General features: G+C 39.7%; 2 protein-coding genes across 4 annotated transcripts; one reads left to right on the top strand and one right to left on the bottom strand.

Moving 5' to 3' along the window:
- Positions 1 to 1,190: 1,190 nt before the first annotated feature.
- On the bottom strand, positions 1,191 to 8,076 carry ush1ga (Usher syndrome 1Ga (autosomal recessive)). Of its 2 annotated transcripts, XM_035996677.1 has the most exons (4): positions 7,619 to 8,076; positions 3,888 to 4,341; positions 2,284 to 3,080; positions 1,191 to 2,159 (listed from the first exon to the last, which is right to left on the bottom strand). In XM_035996677.1, the coding sequence occupies exons 1-4, from the start codon at positions 7,780 to 7,782 to the stop codon at positions 2,153 to 2,155; spliced, it is 1,422 nt and encodes a 473-aa protein (XP_035852570.1). In that variant the 5' UTR covers positions 7,783 to 8,076; the 3' UTR covers positions 1,191 to 2,152. The 2 variants fall into 2 exon arrangements, with proteins under 2 accessions (XP_035852570.1, XP_031168829.1); XM_031312969.2 differs by having other exon boundaries at positions 1,191 to 3,080; positions 7,619 to 8,075.
- Positions 8,077 to 9,361: 1,285 nt separating this feature from the next.
- LOC116059505 (proton channel OTOP2-like) lies at positions 9,362 to 12,714 on the top strand. Of its 2 annotated transcripts, XM_031312633.1 has the most exons (7): positions 9,362 to 9,389; positions 9,827 to 10,197; positions 10,287 to 10,423; positions 10,514 to 10,572; positions 11,277 to 11,419; positions 11,518 to 12,365; positions 12,460 to 12,714. In XM_031312633.1, exons 2-7 carry the CDS (start codon positions 9,828 to 9,830, stop codon positions 12,628 to 12,630), a joined length of 1,728 nt encoding a protein of 575 aa, XP_031168493.1. In that variant the 5' UTR covers positions 9,362 to 9,389; position 9,827; the 3' UTR covers positions 12,631 to 12,714. The 2 variants fall into 2 exon arrangements, with proteins under 2 accessions (XP_031168493.1, XP_031168492.1); XM_031312632.2 differs by lacking the exon at positions 9,362 to 9,389 and having other exon boundaries at positions 9,713 to 10,197.
- Positions 12,715 to 13,367: the final 653 nt, after the last annotated feature.

The raw sequence follows: 13,367 nt of genomic DNA, 5'->3' as shown, positions 1-13,367 counted from the left end.
ATATGAAGACATGCCCTTGATGTCCTTAAATGGTAGCTCTGGCCCTGCTTTACAAAGGCAATTTAAACTACTCTGCAGATAGGCTATAGTAAGCAGAGTGCAGTAGGGAGATCACCATGTATGGATCTATCAGCATAGAGCATTAAAAAACATTTTTTATTGAAAATCCACCTAAATGTTAAAAGGTTGAGATGTAGTAGTAAACATCAACATATGCTCCTGCGCAGATGTACATTATTTAAAAAAAAAAAAAAAACTACTCAAGATACAAACAGTTCGAAGTTGGGTTTAAATGTTTATTTCAACAATAATGGTGATAAAAAAACTATTGTGTCTGGCTTCTGTCATCAGTAAAGTCTTTGTATAGTATCGTCAGTATAGCATATGGATAGTATAGTGTAAAAGAGTGGGGGAGAGTCAGACAGGGTTATGACAACAATGTTATGTAAGAGGCATGGAGATCCAGACCACACCAAGTATCTACAGTAAATCTTCCTGACGTGTCATGTACAGAGGCAACAAGGATGCTTGTCTTTTGTGTGTGAGCATTAGTGAGGATTATCACTATGGATGAAAATATCAAATGCTCTGAGTAATGAGTATGAGTCAAAAGTCTAAAAAAAATATCACATTCTATTTTCCATTTAGTTGTTCAATTACTTTTTTTTTTTATTTATCTCCCTACGCTTTGATCTAAATGTTGTTTTAGAGCCTTCTGTTCATTTATTTACATGTACTGTCAGTAATTTTGGTGGCCACAAATTTGAAATACTTAATATTTAAAAAACATCAGAATCATCCCTAAGAAAGAGTAATTGATCTAAATAATTGATCTAAATGTTTTAGAGCCTTCTGTACACTTACTGACATCTATTGTCTGTAATTCTGGTGGCCACAAATTTGAAATACTAAATATTTAAAAACATCAGAATCATCCCTAAGAAAATGTGTAATATGCTTGTAATCATAGAACCACTTAGAATCATTAAATCCCCCAAAAATATGATATAAAGACATGCCCTTGATGTCCTTAAATGGTAGCTCTGGCCCTGCTTTACAAAGGCACATCCTACTCTGCATATGTTTAATTTAAACTACTCTGCAGATAGGCTATAGTAAGCAGAGTGCAGTAGGGAGATCACCATGTATGGATCTATCAGTAGAGAGCATTAAAAACATTAGTATTTTTTATTGAAAAGCCACCTAAATGTTAAAAGGTTGAGATGTAGTAGTAAACATCAACATATGCTCCTGCGCAGATGTACATTATTTAAAAAAAAAAAACTACTCAAGATACAAACAGTTCGAAGACTGTCATATTATAAAGACTGACATGAGTGATATAGAAAGATTTATAAATCTCCTAGTTTATGGACTGAACATGCAAAATATAGAACTGCAACATGTGTAACTTGTGTATTATAAAATTACCTAAATATTCTGGGTTTTCGTATAATACTACAGTAAAACACTACAGTAAATCAGAACAGTTATCTCAATGAACAATTGGCCTGCCTTGCCAGAGAGCCACACTTGGACTGACATGGCTCGCTGTATGTAAACATGTACAGAGATGAAATGTGAATAAGGAAACAGCTGAGTGGCTCCTCTGGGTGAAAATGTTGCTCAGAATGTTGTAATTGAAACTGTTACTAATGAAGTTACAATGAAGTTAATGTCAATGGTATCTTTGACAAAAGACACTTTTAAGCAAATGCACAGGCACAAGCAATGCAGGCACATGAGGTGGTAGGATTTACCCCACAGGGGCAAAAACGTTCAGGGGACACAGACCCCACAATCAGTTCTCTGTTAACTATGCCACATAGCATGCAATGAACACTGCACTGCACTCTGACAAATTGTCTTTTAGTTTGTTAAACCATGCAGTGCAGGGGACTCCAACCAACCGACATACAGAGGTATTTGCAGTGATCCTCCTAAAGCTAACGAGACACTGTAACAGAGTCTCACACTTGTCTCTTCTTGCTTGACCTATTCATCTAAACAGTTTCCTTTCTGCTCTGTTACCACAGAGGTACCAGGAGAGGTAAATCATTACATCCTCCCTGTCCGTACGTGACATCCACTCCACAATGCTCCACTGACCTTTAAGCCTGAATGAGCACACAGCAGGAGGGACCAACAACTTTTATAATCTGCAGGACAGAATGAAGACAAAAGATGAAACTGTTTGTAACTGAAGAGGATCCATGCTGGAGTACAGCGATATGCCCAAATACTCCCTCACTACGCTGTATCACTGAAAATCCCATCACTCACAGTTCTGTGTCCTCAATGTAGTCTGGGTACTCGATGGTCTCCAGCCGTCTCTTACAAGCATCTAAGATCTTTTTCCTTGGTCCTAAGGGGATGTGGATACTCTTAAGGTCATGGTCAGAGCAGAGCAACAGTGCTTCAAGGTCAATCTTTTCCCTCTTGAAAATGGAGAAAAAGTCACTCATGCTCTGTGTGGCGAGGAAGACCTCCAGTGGGCTTGTGTTAGCCTCATCATCATCGTCCAGCCCTAATTCGATTTCTTCCCAAGGCAGCTCCTCCACGTTCCTCTCCTGCAGGCTGCGTGCACTGCCAATGCTGTCTTCATCTGCACTCGGGTATGGCTGCAGCCGACTGCGTAAACGCACATTATTGCCTGACCGGTCTGCACTGTCCTCATCCCGACCACCGAGGTCGAACATCCCCCCACTAACATAGTTCCTCCTAAAGACCATGGTGCCCAGACCGGGTCTATTGAACAGAGAATCATGTCCCGAGTCAGTGCTGATCTCAGAGTAGTCCACATCGGTCCCGTGGAGGTCTGGCTCGCTCATGGCACGTGAAATGGCATCATAATTGTCTCTGGGGAACATGTCACGAATGTTGCGGCGGCCACGGTCCTTTGAGTTGACGTAAGTCCCCTGTTTGACAAACATAACATCGTTGCCCAGCTGAAGTCCAGAGAGGGAGCGCACACTCTTCCTCCCATCCTCGTAGATTTTAAAGGTCCCATCTCCTTGTTTCCTCTTCTCCAGCTTCCTCTGAATCTTTGTCTTCCCTCGGTTTGTGGCATGGAGAGTAGCCTAACAGGATATGAATAAATACAGCAATTAGGCACAATTACAAATGAAAGGATTATATTTTCCAACATTGCTAGTGACCAATTTTAAAAGCTTTGAGATAGATTAATATTAGCTTTGATACTTTTCATAGCCACTGCTTTCAGTTTATGTCAATGTGCCATGCTAGTGGGCTAGGGATGGCAGTGTCAGTCGGTCAGTAGGTCCACCACTGAAATATCTCCAAAACTACTGGATGGATTGTACTGACATTCAGGGTCCCCAGTGGATGAATCCTACTGACTTTGTTGATCGGTGACTTTCCTTCTAGCGCCACCTTGAGGTTAACATTTTAGTTTTTTGTACAGACATCCATGGCCCCACAATGATAAATTGTACAATAACTGTGGTAAATCCTTTGCTTTTGCTCTAACACAATCAGGCCAAAATTCCTATTTTTCCAATATTTTGGCATGCTAACATGCTAAACTAAGATGGTCCTAAAAATTATACTCGTTAAGCATTAGCTTGTTTGCATTGTCACTGTGACCATTTTTAGCATTTAGCTTAGTCTTGTGTTATGCCGTTAAAGGCATACTATGTAACTTTTCCCTATTTGGTCCCCCTACAGGTTGTCTCATTGGAACTACAGCCGTGCGAGCTGTAGTTCCAATGAGACAACCTGTAGGGGGACCAAAGAGGGAAAAGTTACATTGTATGCCTTTAAGAGGAAGGTATTGACAACTCTTTCTAGTTGGCAACCTGAACTATGCAACCATGCAAAACAAACATACTCTGAACATTCAGAATATATAAATAAAAACTCCTGACCTGAGAATATGGCACACTGACTGTGGCTGCATTAAAGTTGTGCAGCTTGTGGCTAAGCGAGCTGCTGGTGTAACTGGAAAAGCTCATGACATCTGATGCAGAAGCCTCAGAAGTCTCCCTATGAAACCTTCGCTCCATGCGTTTGTGGTGTTTTTTCTGCATCTTCACACACTCTTTGATTCGCCGCTCAGCATCGCGAAATGCCCGGTCCTTCATCTTGCTAACCAGCTTCGTGTTGAGGCCCGTCTGCTTGGTGGCGATAGTGTCCAAGTAGCGGACGCAATCCATGTGATTCTTTGTGGCGGCCATGTCCAACGGCGTGTGGTAGTCGTTGTCCAGGCACCATATGTTGGCACCGAAAGACACCAGGAAGAAAAGGCAGTTGAGGTGACCATTGGCAGCTGCCAGGTGGAGTGGCGTGTTCCCCCATATATCACACTTGTCAGGGTTTCCTCTGTCGGGCCATAAGAAAGATGTTAGATGCAGCACTTTGAATTTGTACCAGATTTAACAACGACATGCCTCTTTGGCCTTCTGTTTAGATGACACATTCATGAGTAAGCATGTGATTTCTTGATTATGTTTTTAACACTAACCTGCCATCTGTGGTTTGTTAATGGGGCCTTAATAATTTATAGTCTAAACATCACATTGCCCTTTCAGTAAACCAGCCATAGATCTTCTGTAGGCAAATAGTTGTTTTTTAAAGGCTTTGACCAATTAGCAAAATGGATGGTTTGAATAAAACGATACGTTAAAAGGAATTTATTATTACAGTATGCAGGGACCATAACTGAAAACTATAAGCAACATATACCCTTGGCCGACTGTCCCCGACCTTAGGGTTACCTCTAGGTGTGCTGTACTGTTGCTGCCTTGTCTGTAATATGACCACAGGTTTGCCAGCACCACTGCTACACTACCTGTATCCAGTTTCAGGGGAGGCCGAATAGGTTGCGCTTGACTCAAAAAGCAACACTGTGCATGACTGGTGCTGATGTCATTCTGAATTCCTCAAGTCAAAACATATCAGCATCACAGCTGGTTGGATGATGTAGAGGGCAGATGTGTATGGAGCTGTATTACTTTTCTTTTCCATCATTAGCCTGGTATGCAAATCTACAGAAAGTTTGTTTTGTCTTTATTGAACATTTCTAATTTTTAGTCATCCATTAAGCATCTTACTGATAATAATGTTCAAAGGAAAAGAGAATGTGTTAATGATATACAGCTTGTCTGTGGCCACCACAACTAAATATTGGTAAAACGATTTTAACTTTAAATTTCTGCATTTATTTTTCCAGTTTAGAGTCATCTGGTTGGTGTCACACCAAATGACATGTTTACTGAACTGTCTTGTGTCTTGTCCCTGTCTTCCAATGTAGCCACGTACAGACTGCTGAATATTTGATAAGATAGACGTGAAGCTACTGTAGAAGTGCAAATGTATTATTGATGGATTGCGTTGTAGGTTTTCACAGGGAATGTGTGTCAGATATGCCGGACCCAACAACGATTAGCAAAGTCCCACTCTGATTTCAGCTCTCTTGCTCTTTTTTGTCTGGACAGGATTGGGTTTAAACGATCAGAAAGAAAAAGCAGCTTTAGGGTTATGGGTTGCTATAATGTAGTTCAAATGTAGGGAAATGGTTGTCATCAGTGTGCATGATGGACAGTATGTGATAAATAGCCCAGAAGGAGACAATAAAACAATGATCAAACAAAGGAATTACACTGTTAACCTGGCACTGAAACAGAAGAAGGAACATGAAATGCTATGAGAAAAACTGATAAATGATATAACATAGCTAACTGCTGTTTTATCAAAGGATAAACAGCAATTAGCTATGTTCCATTTTTATTTTGAGAAGTAATATGTATCACCTTTCAGATTATACAATATGCCTGTTTTAAGTAAAGACCATCTAACATGATAGCTTTAGGTGTCATAATTTATGTCTGTCCTAGTAAAATGCTGACCGCAGCAGTAAGGTCTGCCTACTCATCGCTGTTCTTTATCACATTACAGGCTGTTTGCATCTTCACTTGCTATGACAGCTTGATGTTACTGCAGGCTGCTCAGTGCAATATACTTGCCAAATATACCTCTGCATGGTATCTTTCCCATAAAATTGTCAAGCAGTATTAAACTTATCTTCATTATATCCCCGGGTCTCATGAGTTTGTTGCCTCTGTGAAACATTATGGCAGATACTAATGTTTAATTTTAGTACCTTGTGTCAATCATGAGTTTATGTTTTCTGCTATCAATAGAGGAATATTATGTCCTTGGCAGTCGAATGCCTCCAGAGCCTTGTTTACACTTATTCCGTGGGAAATAGTGAATTTAGTTTTACCAGATAGGACTGGAAGCCTACCTTGCAGGAAACTATAAAAATAAATGTCCTCAAATCTGAAATTTTGCATTCAATATACTAAACACTGATGCATGATGTTGTCTCACTTTTACAGTAAGTCTCTCACACACTTTACTCAATTAAGCAGATTCATAATGGGCCCATTTTCTGGCTGACAAGCAAACCAGGTCAGCCAGAAAAGATGAGGAATTTATGACAACCAATCACATTTGCATACTTTGCTGAAATAATGCCAGCATTTATACCATGCCACCAAAGCCTCCTTTTTACACATGTCATCTGCTGGTAATTTGATAAATATTTTTCTTTTGCCTGCAATGATATTAAATTGGTAATTATGTAATGATAGGTTATATTCCCTCTCCATAATAAACTATCAAAATAAAGTACTGAAATGCTTCATTTTACATAACAGTTCCTGATTTAGGAATGAGTTATAATTTGTCTTTAAATATTTTTTATGGGCCAACATGTTCTAGCTGTACTGTCACTGAATGCAGGACTGCAGAGCATTCGATGAACTGTACTTGTAATATATCTGAGTCATCCCAGGTTCTTTCATGAGAGGTGGCCCTGCCATCATGACCTTGAACATGTTAAATGGGATAAAGGTTTTAAATTTTACACAGTCCTATGTGGCTTTGAAAATGACAAGCTACCTCCTGCTATGACATACTGGTAATAATCTTTTAGATGATGATCATAAAGTTTGAAGTTATGAAAATATGTGATAAATGTAAAGCTTTAGTTATGAAATTAGCTCACAGAGCTGCAAATCACTCTAGAATGTAGAATATATGATGCAAATAAAACCCTAAATGGTGGATATAACCTGCTAACATCATGTGCAGAAATATGTTTCATCTTGAAATACAACATGGGGATTTTTCAGACATGGCCAATTACAAAACAGGTTGTTTAGTTAAAAGTGGTCTTCTCTCAGCCAGGAGCGAAGCCTGAGGTTATTGTGTTGGAATGTCATGGCCTTTCCTCTCCCCTGGGTATGTTAAACTCAAATAATTGCTGCAACATTTAAAAGGTGACCTACATTGTTAGTGGTGTCCTATTGTTACTTAGCTGAACTTTGTGTGGTCCAACTGCAAAAAAAAGCCTTTATGTTCATATCTAGGCTATCTTATTTATCTATAATAAATGAGGTCATTCTCAGTAATTGTTTGCCTTATTCAGTCTAATCTGACATTGCATCGGCTATTCTTTGTAATACGAAAGAAAAAGGGTAAAATACTTTTGCTCTAAAATGTTCCTAATACCCAATACGAATGACTGAAAACTGGACACAGTAGTGTGCCCACGCCCTAATAAGTCATACAGCTACCAATGCTTTCTACACACCCCCTCGCCGCGATCAGCTGCAGAGCCTCCAGGTTGCCGTGATAAGCAGCCCATAACGTCGGTGTCATGCCATCCTCATCCGGCGCGTTGAGATCCTTCCGAGTTGCCTCCTTCAGCAGGTCCAGGTAGCCGTCCCGGGCCGCCTTGTGGTACCTGTCATTCATGGTGCAGAATTAATCCACCCTGCTCGACTCCATTCCGGTTCATCAACATCACCATCATCATCGTCGTCGTCATACGGCGATGTAGTGGGAGCAGACCGGCTAAAGTGCTAGTTTGTCCTGCAGTTCCCCCAGAGCCAGTCGCTCCTGATCAGTGGAGGAGCGCGATGGTGGTATCCAGGGACGCCATGGTGCACACAGTGTGGGTAACAGTGCTCCCGGTGGCCGAAGTGGTCTTAACAGATCGGGGTCCCTGATCAACAAAGAAAACAAATCCCCCAAAATAGACAATATAGGCCTACAACAAGTCCCTAAATATCAAAGGGAAATGGATGTTGCTACACTCAAGTTTATTAGGATACACCCAGCTCTGCTGTTGAATTGTATTGCACCTCTCCAGTCAATGAAGACTTTAATGGCAAATGCAAAATAAATATTACCATGGCTACCTGATAGAATATTTACATTGTATATGTTTTTTCCCCAGTCATCACAGAGGAATAAACTTAAGAGACAAAACATGTACTGCACTAAAGCTGTAGAGTTATATAAACCTGGGCAGGACACGTTTGGCACAGACATTTGAAAATAAACAAGTTTCATAAAGTCTCATTGTGACGCATGGGTAAGAGTCAGAGTCACTCCGGTATCATTGTTTGTCTATGTTCTTTTGAGTAAACCATTGTTCTCACTTTAAACTTGAGATAGAAATAAATTTGAAATATGAGTGCAGACAAAGGAGGAGTTCATGATTACCATGGAGTGTTGCAATGAAAAAGTAACTGCAGTCAGCCCCACCCTGATGAAAAGGGCATTCATTAGCCTGAGTACTGATCTGAAATAAGCATAGTGGCACCAGCAACACCAGCCATTTGAGTTCTCAGACGTAGTACCCAATTTATACTTCCATAACAATAGTAACAGATAATGGCCAGGCTTTTCATGTAGGCCTACTACACCTCATGTGTTTTGCAGAGACAAGATACAGTACAAAGGCACATTTATGCCATGCATAGCATTTAAGAACCAAAAGTATCCCTGCGAGCACTGATTTAAAAAAATAAAGGAGTAACACATGCTATGCCTATTTAGAGGATTAAGATCACATTTAGATTGTGAGGTGTAGCTGCATGTGGTCAGCTGCAGCAAAAAGGGATCAAGTTTAACAAACAAAACAACTCATAAAGCCTCTACAGTATTTATAAATGCAAAAAGATCATAAAAAATGGTTTTGATCATTAATGCCACAGGTAGTTTGGGGTTTCCTTACTTTAACATTTATTTTGTGCATGCTGTTAAGACTTCTACAACAAATGACTGGAATTTCAAATGTATCGTATCAGATACTTTTTTTAGCTGTTTATCTGAAAAGAAACTGTTTTTTTGTACTTTGCATTTGTGAGAACATGTTTTACATGGAAACATCTTTTGAACTTTACATGAATATTTTGTGCAAAACACACTGTGTTTGGTAATAATATGGTGTCGTACATAACAGATTTATTGACGTTTATGACTGTACAGTAAACCACTGTGTTTTTGAAGGTATATAAAAGCCATGACGCCTCAGACTGCTTCTGTGGATCACACTGCATCAGGTAGGCTAACTGGTATCCTGTAACCCATTCTTCATTATTAGAAGGTCACTGCTTTGTCGGATTGTCATAAGAGCTTGGTTTTGGTCATCAACAAGAGCTACTTTTACATTATTATATTTCACCTGTTCTGATGTTATTTCTGCTTTTATCAGATATACACTACGGGGAAGTGTTGATAACCTTCCTTAAGAAAATAGCACAGCTCATCAATTTCAATGTTTGTGGATTCTGTCTTTTGTGTCTGTGGGGAGGTTTTGCTTGAGCGGGATCTGTCTTTAAAGGAAGAAGCCAATGAGTGGGTGTACCTGTTAAACCTGCAATGTCTCATACGGAACCAGATGCAGTAAATTAGTTATTTATGAATAGATCTTAGATAGAGGAAGGATGTGTCTGAACACTGGCTATCCGTGCAACTGTTTGATCAATGGCAATCCCTGTGAACCATGCAGGATGATGGCCAAAGACAGGGAGATAGAGGAGGATCACCTGTCCAACAACATCAATATACAGAGTCAAGTGGAGAGCACATGTGAACCCGACCTGAACATCCCTTCCAATGGAGTTGTCAGAGAGCGGGGTCGAAACTGGGGATGGATGCTGTCTGGGATCATTTGTTTAAACATTTTGATCCTGGGCTGTGCCTTGGTCACGAGCAGTGCCTCTGACAATATCAATATCAGCAGCTCTCACCTGCAGATGTTCCTCATCATCCTCCTCCTCCTCACCTCCATCTGGATGGTTTATTATGTCATCTACATGGCCAGAAAAGAAAATGCTGTTATGTACAAGGATGGCCATGCTGGACCTGTATGGCACAGGGGTAAGTTAATAGTGTTTAGAACTACGTTTTCTTTTGCACTTACAGATCATTTTCCAATAGTTTTATGATTTGTATTCTTGCTCCTTCAGGAGGACTTGTGGTATTTGGAATGCTCAGCATAATCATGGACATTTTCAAGATAGCCAGCTATGTGGGTTACCTCCACTGTGATTCTGCTGTTAAGGTTGCATTCCCTGTGGTGCAACTTGTCTTCGTAGTTGTGCAGGTAAAAAAGCCTATTACAAAGAAATTAAGAAATTTACTCAAGTCTTTGTCATTGCGAAAATATTTATATAATTGTGCCATCAATTTGCAGACATACTTTTTGTGGATCCACGCCAAGGACTGTGTGCAGATACAAAGGAACATTACACGGTAGGTGATTAGTGGATTACCTTTTTCCATCTTTTTATCACCCACTGTCTTTCATGCTACTCCTGAGAGAAAACTGACTATTTTTATACTGAAGTTGCTGCCACACTACTGATGTTGTTTCACTGTTAAAATCAGACATTTCTTTTAATTTGTAGTCATTGAAAAGGTGCACTTGTTATATTATTTGTATTACAGTTAACTGCAATATCGCTGCAACTACCAATTATTTATTTGATTGGCTGATTAATCATTTGGTTGACAAAATGTCAAATAATAGTGTAAAATGTTTATCATAATTTCCCAGAGCCCAAGTTGACCTGTTTTAACAGTCATAAAACCAACGGTATTCTAATTACTATCACAGTATACTAAAACCAGCAAATATTCACATAATATATTAAAAAGTTGAAAGCCGTTTTTTTTTTTTGTTCTTGTCATTTTCAACTTAAAGGACTTAAACTAATGATCTATTATTCAAAATAGGTTATTTTTCTGTTGACCGGAAATCAACTTGTTGTTTTAGCTCTAAACTAATACTAGTGTACTAGAATATAATTAAATGCAAGACTTTTATTACTTGGTGGATACTGATTTTAAATGTTGCACTCATATTCAGTACACATTTGAAATCATTCAAGTTTTTTGACACTGTTTTTGTCTCTGATGATTATTTCCTTTTGCTTCCGTCTGGTCTTGTTATTTAGTTGTGGGCTGATGCTCAGTCTCTCCACAAATCTAGTTGTGTGGATGACTGCGGTCACTGAGGAGTCCCTTCACCAAACAACAGTTCCCGAATATTCAGGCAACATCACTAAACTCACTGGACGAAGCCTGTACATCAGTAAAGGTAACTGAAGCAGATAAAGCAATCAAAGCAGATATAGCAATCAGTAAAATACCATGACATAACACTTCTGTCGACCTGTGCCCTGTTACATCTTACAGTGGGTTATGGAGCCGATAAATGCAAGTGCAGCCACACTTCATGTAGCATCTTCAAGGATGCCTACTTCTATTTGTACCCTTTCAACATTGAGTACAATCTCTTCGCCTCTGCCATGGCCTACATCATGTGGAAAAATGTGGGCAGAGTAACAGAAGAACGCAGTCACCCCAACATCAAATTCCGTCTGAATGATGTATATCTTGGTCCTGTGGCAGGAGTTATCTTAGTGGTGGCAGGTCTGGCAACCTTTATCATATATGAAATGGAAATGGATAACGAACATAATGATCATGACCGCAGAGACAAAGCAGTGATGATGCACTTTATCATTAATATAGTGATAGTGACCCTGATGTCTGTCTCTACTGTGATTGGCTGTACCATCTACAAGGTGGACCACAGAGAGCATGTATCAGAGAAGAACCCAACACGCAGCCTGGATGTTGGGCTGCTAGTGGGATCCTCACTAGGGCAGTTCATCATCAGCTATTTCTCTATCGTAGCCATGGCTGCAACTGGAGCCAAAGTCTACCTGGACAGGCTCAACCTGACCTGGGCTATCCTGATGGTGATCCAACTTGGCCTGCAGAACTTTTTCATCATTGAAGGTCTACATCGGGAGCCCTTCCACGAGGTGCACCTGTCCACTGTGGTTGCAAATCCATATGTGCTGCCACCAAGTAAAGAGCTGAGCATCCTTGGAGGATCAAACATGGACTCAAAGCGCAGCCCAGTACTCACAGCACATAGCCTGCATGGCCACACGGTCGAGCACAGGCACAAACTGTTGTGGAAGAGACGGGTGTTGAAGGAGGTCTGTGCGTTTCTGCTGCTAGGCAACATCATAGTGAGTGCCATTCTCCCTCACACTCTCAAAGTCACTGTTTTAAAATTCACCAAATACTCAACCTGTTCTCATCTCTCTCTTCTTTCTTTGACAGCTGTGGATCATGCCGGCATTCGGTGCTCGTCCCCAGTTTGACTATGACACTGAAGCTAAATTCTACAATTTCAACATGTGGGCTGCGATTGTGAATATTGGACTTCCTTTTGGTATCTTTTACCGCATGCATTCAGTCGCCAGTCTGTTTGAGGTTTTTCTGATCTCATAATGCTGCGGGAGGATACAATGTGTACAACTGTGTCCAACTGTTTTGACATTATAAAGCTCTTTTGTATAAATTGTTGTTGTTTGTTTTGATGATGCTTAGATGATGCTCTATATATTTGCAACGTAGATGTTTGCTGACAAATAGTTCACAATTATGTTAGAACCTGTTTATATAACAAAGTGTATGTATGTGTATGTTATTTTCAGAAGCCAAAAAAAATTGTGAAGCTAATCTTGTATGACTTGTTTTATGCTTCAGACTCTGTATGCACAACATAAAGGCAAGCCAAATTGAGTAAGAGAATGACTTTTAGGGATAATAGATGTGTTACCTTAATGTGGCTACTAGCCTATTTCAACCTGGATTGTGGACATTAAAGTAGGCCTACTACTTTATGTTGTTTTAATCTTATTTAGTCTATATATTATATAGTTTATAAAGTTCAAAAATGTTTTGAAATAAGTGCCACTTGGGTGGATTTTATACAAAACACAAAACCATGTTTTAAAAAAGAATAATAATAAAAAAAGATTCAATAAATCAAACACTATATACAGTAAATGGTCAAAATAAGCTTTAGAAAAAGCTTACAAGCTTGAAATAAACGGACACATCCACAGTGAAACAATTACTTGCAATATAGGCTAGAGTCAGTGGTGGAATAAGTACATTTACTCAAGTACTGTAGTACAATTTTGAGGTAGCCTATTGTACTTCACTGGAGTATTTCCATTTTA

This window comes from Sander lucioperca, chromosome 21 (assembly GCF_008315115.2).
Source record: "Sander lucioperca isolate FBNREF2018 chromosome 21, SLUC_FBN_1.2, whole genome shotgun sequence".
NCBI classification, from domain to species: domain Eukaryota; kingdom Metazoa; phylum Chordata; class Actinopteri; order Perciformes; family Percidae; genus Sander; species Sander lucioperca.
The sequence above is the reverse complement of the archived record's forward strand: the minus strand, read 5'-3'. Positions and strand labels throughout refer to the sequence as shown.